The 13,609-nt window shown below is 41.4% G+C and overlaps 1 protein-coding gene across 11 annotated transcripts in view; it reads right to left on the bottom strand.

The window, feature by feature from the left end:
• Positions 1 to 13,609, bottom strand: part of MTA1 (metastasis associated 1) — a 276,561-nt gene that overhangs the window by 231,752 nt on the left and 31,200 nt on the right. For all 11 annotated transcript variants that reach the window (XR_015879326.1, XM_088479146.1, XM_088479148.1 and 8 more), the window contains exon 2: positions 9,071 to 9,138. Coding sequence is in view for 10 of the 11 variants with exons in the window: in XM_088479146.1 (XP_088335272.1) it covers positions 9,071 to 9,138 (68 nt within the window). In the remaining variant the exon portion in view is untranslated. The remainder of the gene's footprint in view (positions 1 to 9,070; positions 9,139 to 13,609) is intronic.

Below are 13,609 nucleotides of genomic sequence, written 5' to 3'. Positions count from 1 at the left end.
AACCCTTGCAGCACCAAATCCATATTTATAAATTTGCAATTCAGCAGGATTCACTCACCAGGACTTCTTATTGTAGAAAAAGTCTCACTATTAGTTCACATCAATAGTGTCATAGTCGACGTTTTGACCATCAGAACGCGGCCTTTTTCAAGACACCACCCATGTAGAGGATAAAAGCAAGCACAGAACTCTAGCCCCAACTGAGCTCCCTAAAGTACCATTGTCAATTATTCAATAAGCTAACTCCTCCCATAGGCTCCCCCGGGACCGGAAGTATATATCGAGGAAAACTTATCGAAATATCACAACTATCATGTTCCTCATTCTCCCATACAACCTCCTGGTGACTGTCATACCATCTTAGACTTAATTATCTTACCAGGGTGTACAATCCATCCTACCTTACACCACCTTAGTAAGGAATCACATCTCCGGCGTGTGTGTCAGGCACCCGGAAGTCCCGTGTTGTGCTTTCCAGTGGAGATCTGTTGCGCGTCACTTCCGGAGCGCAACATAATGACCCCAGGTCAAACACTAAAGCTATCAGTTAGTTCCTATCTGCTGTGTAACACAGCGATACATTCCAGCTGCAGCAAAAGGTCCGTATTTAACATGCAACATCAATACTGATCATCCTTAAACTTAACCACAATTTTATATTCGGGAATGGGCTGAATCTCACATGAACATCTTATATTCTACCTACAGGCACAATAAGCAACTCAGGGGGCAGGGTTATGTCCATTATATATATAGTGCATACCATCACCAACAATCATTAAAACTCATGTCGTATTACATATACATACATCCCAAAAAAAAAAATATGTGCTCTATATATATATATATACATACATACACATACACACATACATACACACACACATTTTTTTAATCTAGTAACTTTAGAGATGGCAACTCTCCAATTTATAGAAAATGGTGTAAATAATTGTGCTCATTGAGTCCCCATGGGGTCAGTGTGTCCAATTGGTGTATCCATTTGGATTCTTTTCTCAACAACAGGCGGTCTCCATCACCTCCCCTCCTTAGAGGGGGGACTCAATCAATCATCATATTTTATTGTAGAAATTTGATGTTCCAGTTGTAAAAAGTGCGCAGCCACCGGCTTATTGGTACTACCTCTTTCATAGGCAAGCTTGATATCTGACCTGTGTTGGGTCATACGTTCTCGAAAAGTTCTACTCGTCTTGCCGACATACATTAGCACAAATGGGCATAACAAAATGTATATCAAGTGGTCTATTTGGCAAGACATCCGATGTTATAGCTGAATGCGTCTCCCACTCTGTGGATGTGGGAACGAACTCCCGACCAGCAGTGCCCTGCACGTAGTGCAGAGAAAGCATCCTTTCTTCATGGATAACCAATTTTCAGAAGGTTCTTGTGTATTCGAGAAATATCTTCTATATAGGAGATCTTTTAGATTAGCTCCTCTCCGTATACTCAGTGCTGGTCTTTTCCCAACCTTGCCCAGGCTTGTATCTGTGCTGAGGAGCGACCAGTGCTTTTTAACGGACCTTTGAACCGCCCTTAATCCTGTGTCTCCCTGGACACTTAGGGGTGTAGGTTTTCTGGTCCAATTGAATAAGTCACGTGCCCCGGTGAGGCCTTTATCTGTGATCTTTTTACTGTATCCACTTTCGGAGTTATTTCTGAGGACCCTCATGAATTGTGCTATTGGCAAGTTGTTTTTTAAGGCATCTGGATGGTGACTGGTTGCTAACAGGGTCGTATTTCTGTCAGTTGGCTTACAATATAATGTGTAAGCCAATTTTACACCCCTTTTAAACACCACATCAAGGAAGTTCATCTGATAACATCAATTGCAGAGGTAAAACGCACCGGGCTATCGATGAGATTCAAATTTTCAGCCATGAGCTGGAAGGATTTAACATCACTCCGTCATATTAAAAAAACACGTCGATAAATCGACGGTAGTATAATATTTGTTCTCGATATTTCAACAAAATATGGTTTTGTTCGTATTGATCCATATACAAATTTGCGTACACAGGGGCCATGTTAGACCCCATTGCTGTCCCAGATTTTTGTATATAAAAAAATCACTACCATATAAAAAGTCGTTACATTATTACGCACAGTGTTAGAGTGCAAGTAAAAATTCAGTTGGTGGTCCAGTAAGCATACCTTGCCGGACTGTCTCTACACCACCATCGTGTGGGATGATGGTGTAGAGAGCTCACATCCAAGGTAGCCAACAGACAGTGCTCTGCTGGTAGGTCTTTAAGTGAACTTATTCCCTGCTGGTGTTTCTTACATAGCTTTCAGACTATCACGTATTCCTGCAGATAATGATCAATTAATTCTGCTAGAGGCCAGACCCCCAGGCTGTTATTATCAGTCGCCCGGGGCGATCCTCAAGTGACTTGTGTACCTTCGGGAGGGTATATAATACTCGGGACTATCGGGAATTCTGTACATGTATCATTTATCCACCTTTCAACGAGCCCCAGTTCAATCAACGCATCAAACTTTTTCTTGAACCTGGGCATAGGGTTAAAGGGCACCTTTTCATAGGTATCTCTATCACTTAACTGCCTTCTAATTTCTAGATCATACCTAGTAGCATCCTGGAGCACAACGGCTCCCCCTTTATCTGCTCTACGGATCACCACTAAATGGTCATCACGTAGAGCTCTCAGAGTAGATCTTTCTGCTTTAGGTTATCAAATTTATTTTGTTTAGCAGTGCCCTCCTTAACCCCAGCATTAACCATTCCCAGGAACGTTTTGATGCTTGGGTTATTAGAGGACGGGGTCAAAACAACTAGGCTTCTTAAATCTGCTTACTGCTGTTGAGGTTTTATTTTGTTCTTCTGAAAAACACTCCTTGAGCCTCAGTTCCCCATTTTATAGCGGTCAATAGACCAGTTGAAGCTGTCAAAATTACATGTCGGGACAAAACGGAGGCCCCTGGAGAGAAGGGACATCTCTGCTGCACTGAGATTCCGTGTCGATAGATTAAATATTAATGTCTCGTTCCCAGTCTGCTGCGCGGATGACCCCTTGTGTTTACCCCTCCTCAGGTGCGGCCTTCAGTGTTTTTTTTCCGGGGATAGTGATCTGCTACCTTGTGGCCATCCCTAAAAAAAAAAAAAAAATCACCCAATGGAGGTCTGGCATCAGTACTTTCCGATTCTGATGTTGATTTCGATGTGGTAGGGTCTAATCTCAACTCCCTATTAGGGAGTCTATAACGTCCTCTATAGGCTGGCCGACCTGTGTTACCATCACCCGATGGCCAACGGTAAACCGTATGATTTTTATAATCTTATTCTACCATTTCTAGTTTTTTCCTTTTGAATGCCACATTATCTGCTTTATATTTCTCTACTTGAATATTTAATTTCTCCAGCCAGGGCTCAGTGTTGTCACCACTCAGTAAACTGGCAAACTCTTTATCAAATGAGGAAATCTCGCTTCGTGTCCTGTTCAAGTCTACACCCACCTCCTCTATTACCAAAAGCAGCAGATATAGGGAGCATTTATTAAGGATCCCACACCATCGGCTGCAGAAACTTGGATTTCTGCGGCCGATGGTGGGCACATTACTGATCCTAAACCCCCTGGGTATATGTTTAGTTCTATAATATTCAGACAAAAATTGTCCGTGTAGCATCAAATCAATCTCCTGCTTTCTTAATCTGCTCAATTTGTTATAAATCTCTGTGGGTATCTGTGTAGGTAGAGTATCAAACTCCAGCTATTCAAACAGGACTCTAGCCGCATCATCGTCTGTGAGGGCGACTTGTGCATTCTCTGCGTCACTGAGTTGTGCATCACTCAAGAAACTGTGGCTGGCTGACATTATAAGTGTTAAATTCAAAACCACGTAGAACCTGTAACAAATAGCCTATAATTAATCCCAGAAGCTCATTTAAAAATCTAAATTAAAAAAAAAAAAAAAAAAAAAAAAAAAAAAAAAAAAACACACCACACAAATAAAATGAAAGAAAAAAAAAAAAGAAGAAGAACACACACACACACACACACACACACACACACACACTTCTGTAAAAAACAGACAAATCCGCTTTATGGGTAGAAACATACTCCAAAACAGCAATAAATTCCGGACTCCGGAGGTAGTGTTACAAAATGGTCAGGGTGTTTGGTGAAGGAAGCACATACATATGTCCTCCCTTATAACATACAAAGTAGCAACCAGAACACGCTGTTGCAAACTTCAGGCTTTGCCTGGGGTGACAATCCATTGGTACTCCTTCAGCACCAAATCCATATTTATAAATTTGCAATTCAGCAGGATTCACTCACCAGGACTTCTTATTGTAGAAAAGATAGGAACTAACTGATAGCTGTGCTGTTTGACCCGGGGTCGTTATTTTGCGCTTTGGAAGTAACGCGCAACAGACCTCCCCTGTAAAACGCGGGACTTCCGGGTGCCTGACACACACGCCAGAGATGTGATTCCTTACTAAGGTGGTGTAAGGTAGGATGGATTGTACACCCTAGTAAGATAACTAAGTCTAAGATGGTATGACAATCACCAGGAGGTTGTATGGGAGAATGAGGAACATGATAGTTGTGATATTTAGATAAGTTTTCCTCGATATGTACTTCACTTCCGGTCCCGGGGGAGCCTATGGGAGGAGTTAGCTTATTGAATAATTGACAATGGTACTTTAGGGAGCTCAGTTGGGGCTAGAGTTCTGTGCTTGCTTTTATCCTCTACACGGGTGGTGTCATGAAAAAGGCCGCGTTCTGACGGTCAAAACGTCGACTATGATACTATTTATGTGAACTAATAAAGTGAGACTATCTTTTTCTACAATAAGAAGTCCTGGTGAGTGAATCCTGCTGAATTGCAAAATAAATAAATAGATATATATAGATATATATATATATATATATATATATATATATATACACACACACACATATATATATATATATATGACAAAAATATAATAGATCTGTGGCGCTGCTCCTTAAATTGTTCAGTCTCAATGGTAGGTGGTACTACTGGAAGTCTTTTTCCTCCTTCTAGCAATATGTGTTACTACACTCCTTTTTAGCAACCAGGTGGCAGCTTAGTCCTTGAAAATGCCAATTGGTAGGTCGGATAATCTAGGAACAAAAGGGGGAAACAAGGACAAGTGCCTGATAGTGTAGTAGTTAAAAATACCATGAATTAAATGTATATATATTCATATGCGCGTACCATAGATATACTTGTATGTTAAGCATATAAAGAAACAATCCTTAGATCGCAGTCAAAAGGGTTCCACATCAGACGTGACCTTCAGCTTATATTTCTTCGCCCAGGGAATCACCGACCAGATAGCTACAACCTGGAGTATAGTGATTCACTCAATCATTAAAGTTCACTTCTATGCCACAATCAGTGAAGTCTGTCCTTGATGGAAAACATGCCATAGTATCTGCAAAATAACAGGATACTTTTCTAGTCCATACATCTTGTCTGAATGACCATTTATATCGGTTTTCTGGCACTTAGGAGCAAATTGCTGATCATTTACTCCCATACGTTACCAGATTTTCATTCCAACCAATCAACTAGTTGGACGGCTGGACAGAAAATCTTTACGTGTGTACCCAGCATAACCCTCCTAAAACCCGGCCAGGATCCAACTGGACCACCTCATGTTGGTTTCATCCCAATCAGTACAGGGGTGTCAGGGTGCATAACCGGACAGACAAACAAACCAATGAATTATATATATCACAGCAAGAATTATTATGTTAGTAAACAGCAGCCCAAGTCTATTGAAGCATAGATTTGATAATTAGCCCCCCAATTAGGAGGTGCATTTTGGACATGTTTGCAGACAGACAGATATTATATATTTTTTCTTTATACTGCAGCTTGTACTGTCTCCTCACTGGCCCCAGGTCAGTGTCCAGAGTCTTCAGTGCCCTGTGCCCAGCTCCTGCCCAAAACCACATTTTCCATCCCAGCTCCTGCCAGCAGACCAGACAGGTAGACCCGGCGGGGGGTTGGGGATCCGCGGCTGCAACATGTATATGACAGCTGGGCAGACCAGGCCGGGAGGGGGGGTTATGCTTGTTCACGGGGACAGAGGATGCAGGATTGGAGCCGCCTCCGCGTGACAAATCCTGGCACAGTCAGAAGTGATGAAGTGGGCCGCCCACTAGATGACGTGCAAAGTAGCCGACCTATCATGTAAGATAGGTCTGTACATACCAGCAGATGCACCAGATATATCGCCCATTCAATGGATCGAGTGATATATCCATCAGTGTGTAACCAGCTTAAAACCAAAATCACTTTACACACACACATATATATTATATATACATACATACATATATATACATACACACACACACACGTTGAGTCTCCCATATCCAAATATTCCGAAATACGGAATATTGTTGGCTTGACTGAGAAAAATTAAACCTTTGATTTTTGATGGTTCAATGTACACAAAATTTGTCTAAGGCACAAATTATTACATATATTGTATAAAATTACTTTCAGGCTATGTGTATATGGTGTATATGAAACATAACTGAATATTAGGTTTGTACACAAACTTTGTTTGAGCCACAAAATTATTGAAAATATAGTATACAGTTACCTGCAGGCTGTGTGTATAACGTGTATATAACACATAAATGCATTCTGTGTGTATATATTATGTCCCATTCCCAAGATATTTCATTATGATATGCAAATATTAAAAAAAAAAACGGAATATTCCGTTATCCAAAATACCCCTGGTCCCAAGCATTTTGGATATCGGAGACTCAACCTGCAAAATGAATGAATGAAATTATATATATATATATATATATATATATATATATATATATATATATATAAATAATATCTCTCTCTATCTCTCAATCTAAATTCTAATAAAAATTATTATTACACAAGTACATTGAAATGTTAAATTATGCAGCACTCAATAATCAAGATAACGTAGGGATACAATTTAAACAAGGAGAAGGGAAAAGAGGCCCTGAATCAGGGCCGGCCTTCTTGTTTTTTAGAGCGGCCTCCTGGCTGCTCGCATAGCTGTGGGTGGCCACCCACAGCTATAGCGAGCAGCCAGGAAGATGGTCGCGATGGTCAAGACCATCGCGACCATTGGGCTTGCGACGAGACCCTTGTGGTAGGGTCTCATTGCCTCAAGCCCCAGAGCCGAAATCTCTCCCACTGACATCACTCGTGATGTCAGTGGGGCTGCCCCTAAACGGAGGTGTTCACATGGGAACGCCTCCGTTTGGGCAGCCACTCCCCTGGCCCGCCGACCAAAGGGGGCGTGCTGTCACTCAACATAGTCAGCACGTCCCCTTTGGTACGAGACCCAGAGCGACGGTATGCCCGTCGCTATCCGGGTCTCGCGCATGCGCACTGGGCCACCATCGGGTCTGAATCAGGCCCAGATTTCAAAAGAAAAAAAAGTTTTAGATTATAAAAAAAGGGAAGACGGGCATTGGAAAGCTGGTTATATAAATGGGTATTAGCGATGTGAAGAAGAGGATTTATAGCCACGATCAGCAACTAGTTAAACCTCATCACCTCAACTACGGTGTACATTACAATCTGGGAGACCCTACCAATTCTGAGGAAGGCTACTAAACAGCATATAAACTGCATCAACAAAAGTGAACAGGGATGATTTCAAGAGCTGAACATGATCAAATAAAAGAAGGGAAGAGACAGAAGTGACAGAATCATTCGATAATATCAATATATTGATTTCATAAATGCTTTAAAAAAAAATTCTAAAACAAAAAACTCAAAAAGGCAAGGGCAATCAATCCAAAGAACCTTTCACAAATAAAAGTACAGACTTACTGGGCATTTTTATTTTGCAATGAAATTTTATGCTCAAGTCTATTTTGCTAGTAAATGGCTGTGTGTCCTCCAATAAAAGAATAACCTTGTACATGCTCATTCTAAAAATCTGAATTTAAATAATTATTGCATTTTGGAATATTGATGCAAGAGTAGGTGCACACATGCACTTATTCTGTATGAAACCCCCCCAAACTGATCTACACACAAGCATAAAGGGGCACATCCACTAGCAGACTGTGAAACGATTGCACAATTACGACATTGTAATGGTGCAGTCGTTTCACAGTCTGTGCTGTGCCTACACTGAACGATCAGTTGTTCAGTGTAGGCACATCAATCATCCCCAAACATGCTCAACCTGACGTTATAGTCAGGTTGACCAGCATGTTCGGGCGATGATTGATGTCGAAACAACCAGCGGGAGCGCGCTTCGCTGGTCTTTACTGACATTAATGTGCCTGATTCATGAGCGATTGAATAATAACGATCATTCAATTGCTCATAGAAATCGGCAAGTGGATGTGCGCCTTAACCAACATTATCCTGCCACCATACTGTCATTCAACCAGTGAGTGCTCCGCTAGGACATTAAGATGACAGTGGCACACAACCTTGATCATCTCCAGACCGAGACAACACTCTGCAGTGCCCATTACTTTTTTTAAATGGCTATTTGTGATCCAGTGGCAGCGAGGAACATCCCAACTCAAGCAATGACATCAGGCAAACCCATTTCTACATCTATGGTAGATGGTCAAATATACTTTAAAGATCCTGTGAAATTTATTTTCAGTTCACATGGCACAAGATGTTTAAAGTACCCATCATGTTTGTTTCCTAATGCAGAGGGGCACGCTCCACAGGATCAATAGTGGTAACCAAAAAAAAGGAGTTCTGACATATGTACGAATGGTACGTCTAACAATATAGTTAAGAAACACAAAAGTGGTAACCGCAATATGGAAACAAAAAGGAGGAAATGGCATTCAAACATCAGTTGAAAACATTATTGAACACAAAGTATAACGGATTTTGTACGTTTAAATTTCTGCTACGACATAGCATAAAGGTTGCTAAGTAGCTACAAACCTTGCATGTCAGTTTGCCAGCATATTATACTCATTTATTCAGGCACAGAAAAAAGTGGCAAGTTATAAATGATAGAATTGCCAATTTACAGTCATGTGAATATCGGTCAAATCCAAAAGCATACCTTGTTAAGTTCTTCTATTCTTCTTATTAAGTAAGGGTTGCTAGAAGAGTTTTCAAAGTAGACATAGTCTGAAAAACAAAGGCAACATACATTAGTGTTTGCCTATCAGGACTGTACAAATTCATATTAAAATAAAGTTAAAACCTACTAACTGGATAATTTCCTCCCCAATCTTTTTTGAGAATGACTGTCCTCTCTGCAATGGCTAATGGAAACCATTACAAGTGGTTCCTGGCAGTCAAAGCCTCCATGCACTGTGTTAATACCAGCTGTGCTATTGCTGAAGAAAAAGCTTATACTTTTGTATTTGCCAGAGATTCTGGCAGTGCTATGACTGAGGTTTCACTACATGCTTGGGTGATTGGCATTACCAAATACAGCACACACTCCTAAGAGCAGACCAAGGGTTCAGCTGCCTAAAGAATAGACATTTCCTCACCTCCCAAGTGCCAAGATTTCAAATAAACTTCATCTAACAAGTAAGGACATGAGGGATGATGTAGTAAGCCTTCAGAGTGGAGTAGTAACCCCAAGCAACCAATCAGCTTCTAGCTAGCATTTATTAAGTACGCTCTATAAAAGGATAGGCACAAGCAGATTGGTTCCTATTAGCAATGTCTCCACTGTTTAAAAGGCTTGATATATTCCCCCTTAATCCTGAAACAGAGCTTTGTTTGGTTTGAAAATTACTTACACAATACAGAATAAAAGGAACAGCGATGGCAAACTTTGCAACGACCCATACAAATCTCTACACGGTGAAACGAATAGGACAAATTATTCAACAGCCTTACACCTGGAAGATTAAGCACAGTAGCTTGGCACAGATGCACAGGTGATATACTATGCATCTACCAAGGAAGTACAGAAGACCTTATCATATTCACCAACCACTCAAGAAACACCAAGCTCAACATTGAATTTACCACAAACATCAGATGCACACAAGTACAATCTCTGCATCACTTAATCTACATAGATACCATAATACATTCCAAAACCTACAGTAAACCAGTCAACTGCAATAACTGCATCCCAGCAGCCATCACCTCTGCCTAAACAGTATACCAGATGAGCAATTGAAGTACATACACTAACAGTCAAAATATTTTTCAAAACCTCCATTTTGCCAGTTTTCATTGAAATTTAAGCAATTCAAGTAAAGTGAATAACACAACATGTTACAAAAGGTGCTAACTCACCAGAGATTAGAAGAATTAAAAAACAAACAAAAAAAAGGCTCGTCTGGCCCATGAATCACCCCTAATGGGACTACTGAAGAACGGAAGAGGGTCTTATGAACTGATCATTCAAAAATGTAAATCTTTTGCTCATAATGTTTTTGTACGTCGAGTAGGAGAAAGGATGGTTCTTCAGAGTGTAAGGTTTATTATAATATGGTCAAAATGTCTACATGTTCATAATGTCGACACCTGAAGGTCAACAGTTTTTTGCATATTTTTGCCTAACCCAAACCATAAACACAAGTGTACTATCAAACTTTCTGGTGTCGACACTTGTAAACATCAAAAAATTTTTGTTGACCTTCTGTTCATGTCGGCATTCAGAACCTGCCAACATTCTGACTGGATTCCAGCAAAACAGCACTTGTTTTACCATTAAAAGCACTGCCCTCTTAAATAAAAACTTAAACCCGTGACACCAACTGTCAAACAGAGAAGTGAGATGGTCTCAATTGTACAGAGGGGTTAGAACTCTGAAGGACCCTGAACACTACACAATATCTTTAACAATTTGGCCGATTCAGACACATCGAAACGACAAATCGTTAAAAGGTGTAGTGTGTAAGCAGTACATAGTGTAGTGCACGCTCCTGTGCGGTTGCCAGCCTCATCACCTGAACTTATGTGCAGCATGCAAGATCAGGCTATGCGGCTGATGGTCCCATGCAGCGCTATGTGGGGGCACCCATTGTTTACAGACTGCCCGAAATGTCACCAGTCGGCAGCCGGGTTGTGTGTCGCATCACTGGGTTCACACATTGTTTAGTGTGTACCCAGCTTAAACCAAAAGGGCTGCCACAGCATTTTGCAGCATTATACAATTGCCTCTCATTTATAAATAGTTGGCCAAGAGTTCATCCTGCAGCATAAACATTTATGCTCATCTGTGATCACAGGTTACAAACATGACAGCAACTGTGTAATTAATGCCAATAAAAGAACTTAAAAAGCACAGTATTTACAATTGAAGGTATTGGAAATGCACAGCACACAGGTTCTTCAGAAGTTCCGATATTACACACTTTCATGGAGCTCAGTAAGCTACTTATATTTAGTACAATATACACAGTACAGCAGGTGGAATCCAGCCCATCTCTTTAAACCAATCCAGCATGTGGCATGCATCAAGCACCTGCCAGCGATTGAAAGTCTCTGCCTTTTTTTACACCCTGGCTTATGCAAGTTTGGGAAGAGACTAGTAGCAGTGCCTCAGGTCTTTGCTTTTAATCTGGCTGAAATGGGCTTCCAGAGGGAAAGGGGCCATGACCTGGGGACAGTGGCGTAACTGAGGGGTGGTGGTGGGGGGTGGCCGGGACTCGTGCCCTGGGTGCTACCAGACCGGGTGTGTGTGTGTCCATGTTTGTTTCAGTCATTCAGTTAGTGTAGTGCGGACCGCAGTGAGTGAGGTCCGCACTACACAGTAAAGGAAACACACCACCGCCGGGTAGTACACTTGTACTACCCGGCAGCGGTGTGTTTGTTTTAGCAGCCAATGAGAGTCAGACAGACTCACTCATGAGCTCCGTCTTCCGGCTCCCGCAGTGGGTGATGGAGAGAAGTAACGACATCTCTCCCATATTGCCGAGCGTGCCGGAAGGATGGATGAGCGGACGTTGGCGAGCGCAGGAGCGGGGATTCAGGTATTTGTTTTTTTATTGTTGTATGTGTATATGTAAGGGGCACTACATAATGGGGACCACAACTGGGGGCACACAGAATAAGGGGCACTGCATAGTATGAACGACGCACGATATATCATTTGGAAAATTGCACAGTGTTGCACAATATTTGGAAGATTGCACTAGATAGTTTGTCTGGGAGTTCAAGGGAAATGTGGATGACCATTGCATCGTTTGCCGACTGTCTGATGTAGTTTTCACGCTAGGCTGTTTTAGCAGGGAGTCGAGGCACCCGCCCATATGGATGTCGGCGGGGCCGCACCATCCACAACTGTCCACACCCCCTTCACCGGCTGCGCCCCCTTTTCGGGCGCATGCTACTGCCCCAGCACCCGTGCGCCAAGCCCGCCCCAAATCCTGGCGGGAACACTATGATGTGTACTCAGGTGGACAGCAGAATAAAATCCTTCTAAAGCTATCTGGAAATTGTTCCTTCAAAAGACGGTCATAGCATTCTCTATTACAACAATCGGTGGCTATTCGGAGCTCTGTACACAACATCATTGCCGCAGTTGTCCGTAATCTGGCTTTCACCTTGCTATTGGGACATTTTGGAGGAGATTCAATTCTTCTATCAGGCACCTTAACTAATAGGCGCCTGACAAAGCAATTCAATTGTTGCTCCGTTTGGGCGCATAAAGCCGCAGGAAGACACATTTTTGCCCAAACGGAGCAACAATTAAATTGCTTCGTCGGGCGCCCATTAGCCCAGTAAAAGAACTGAATCTCCCCCAGGGAATTTAATTGTTAGCGATAGGCTAACTAATGTGCATCTATCAGAGCAATTCAATTGGTCCTCCGATCAGACGCCCAAGAGTATTTTACACGGCCAAAAGGACAGGGTTTAGCTGCGTAAAGCGGTTAACCCCATTTAAAATCCTGCTTTGGATAGTTTGGAGCAAACCATTTTAAATACAAAAGCACATAAATATAAATGTATACATACTAATATAAAGCCTGTCTACACATTTCAATTTAGACCGAACAAGATTGACTTTTAGTCAGCGGTCAATGCAAAGCAGGGACAGAGACTGGGGAGGAGAGAGTTTTAAGAACCTGCAGGGGACTTATGGAAAAATTTTCCTCTGTCCCTGCAACTTTCGGGATAATTAAGGATTTTCTTCATATAACGCCATTCTGAGATGGCGTTATATAAAGTAAAGATTGAGTAATTCAACGCTTTTTGCTTTGCTTAAGAGTAAAAATTCCTACAAAATGCGGAAATTATATATTTATTTATTTTTATTAAAAAATGCGGAAACTCATTGCTGAATAGACCCCATAGTGCAACTATGTAACAATGCATACTTGATATTAAGTATCTAATTAATTCTGGAGGTGCTCCCAAGATCAACATAGGTAGTCTCAGAAAAGATAAGTATTCTACATGGAGACACACAATTTCAAGCAGTGAGACAATTAAAATATAACTATTTTTAAAAAAACTTAAAAATTATAAAACCCTAAGCGATTAAAAATGAAAGAAATGTATTTAAAATAATAACCTGTTAAAAAGGCTAGCCATCTGGCTATGACTTCTTATAATGGCCAAATGGTACTGGGAGAAACAGGGCTCATCAAATTACCCGCTGTTAATGGACAGCCCAGACCTATTC

This window comes from Taudactylus pleione, unplaced genomic scaffold (genome assembly GCF_031769625.1).
Source record: "Taudactylus pleione unplaced genomic scaffold, aTauple2 ptg000227l, whole genome shotgun sequence".
Taxonomy (NCBI): domain Eukaryota; kingdom Metazoa; phylum Chordata; class Amphibia; order Anura; family Myobatrachidae; genus Taudactylus; species Taudactylus pleione.
Note: the sequence above shows the minus strand (reverse complement) of the source record. Positions and strands in the feature narration are given on the sequence as shown.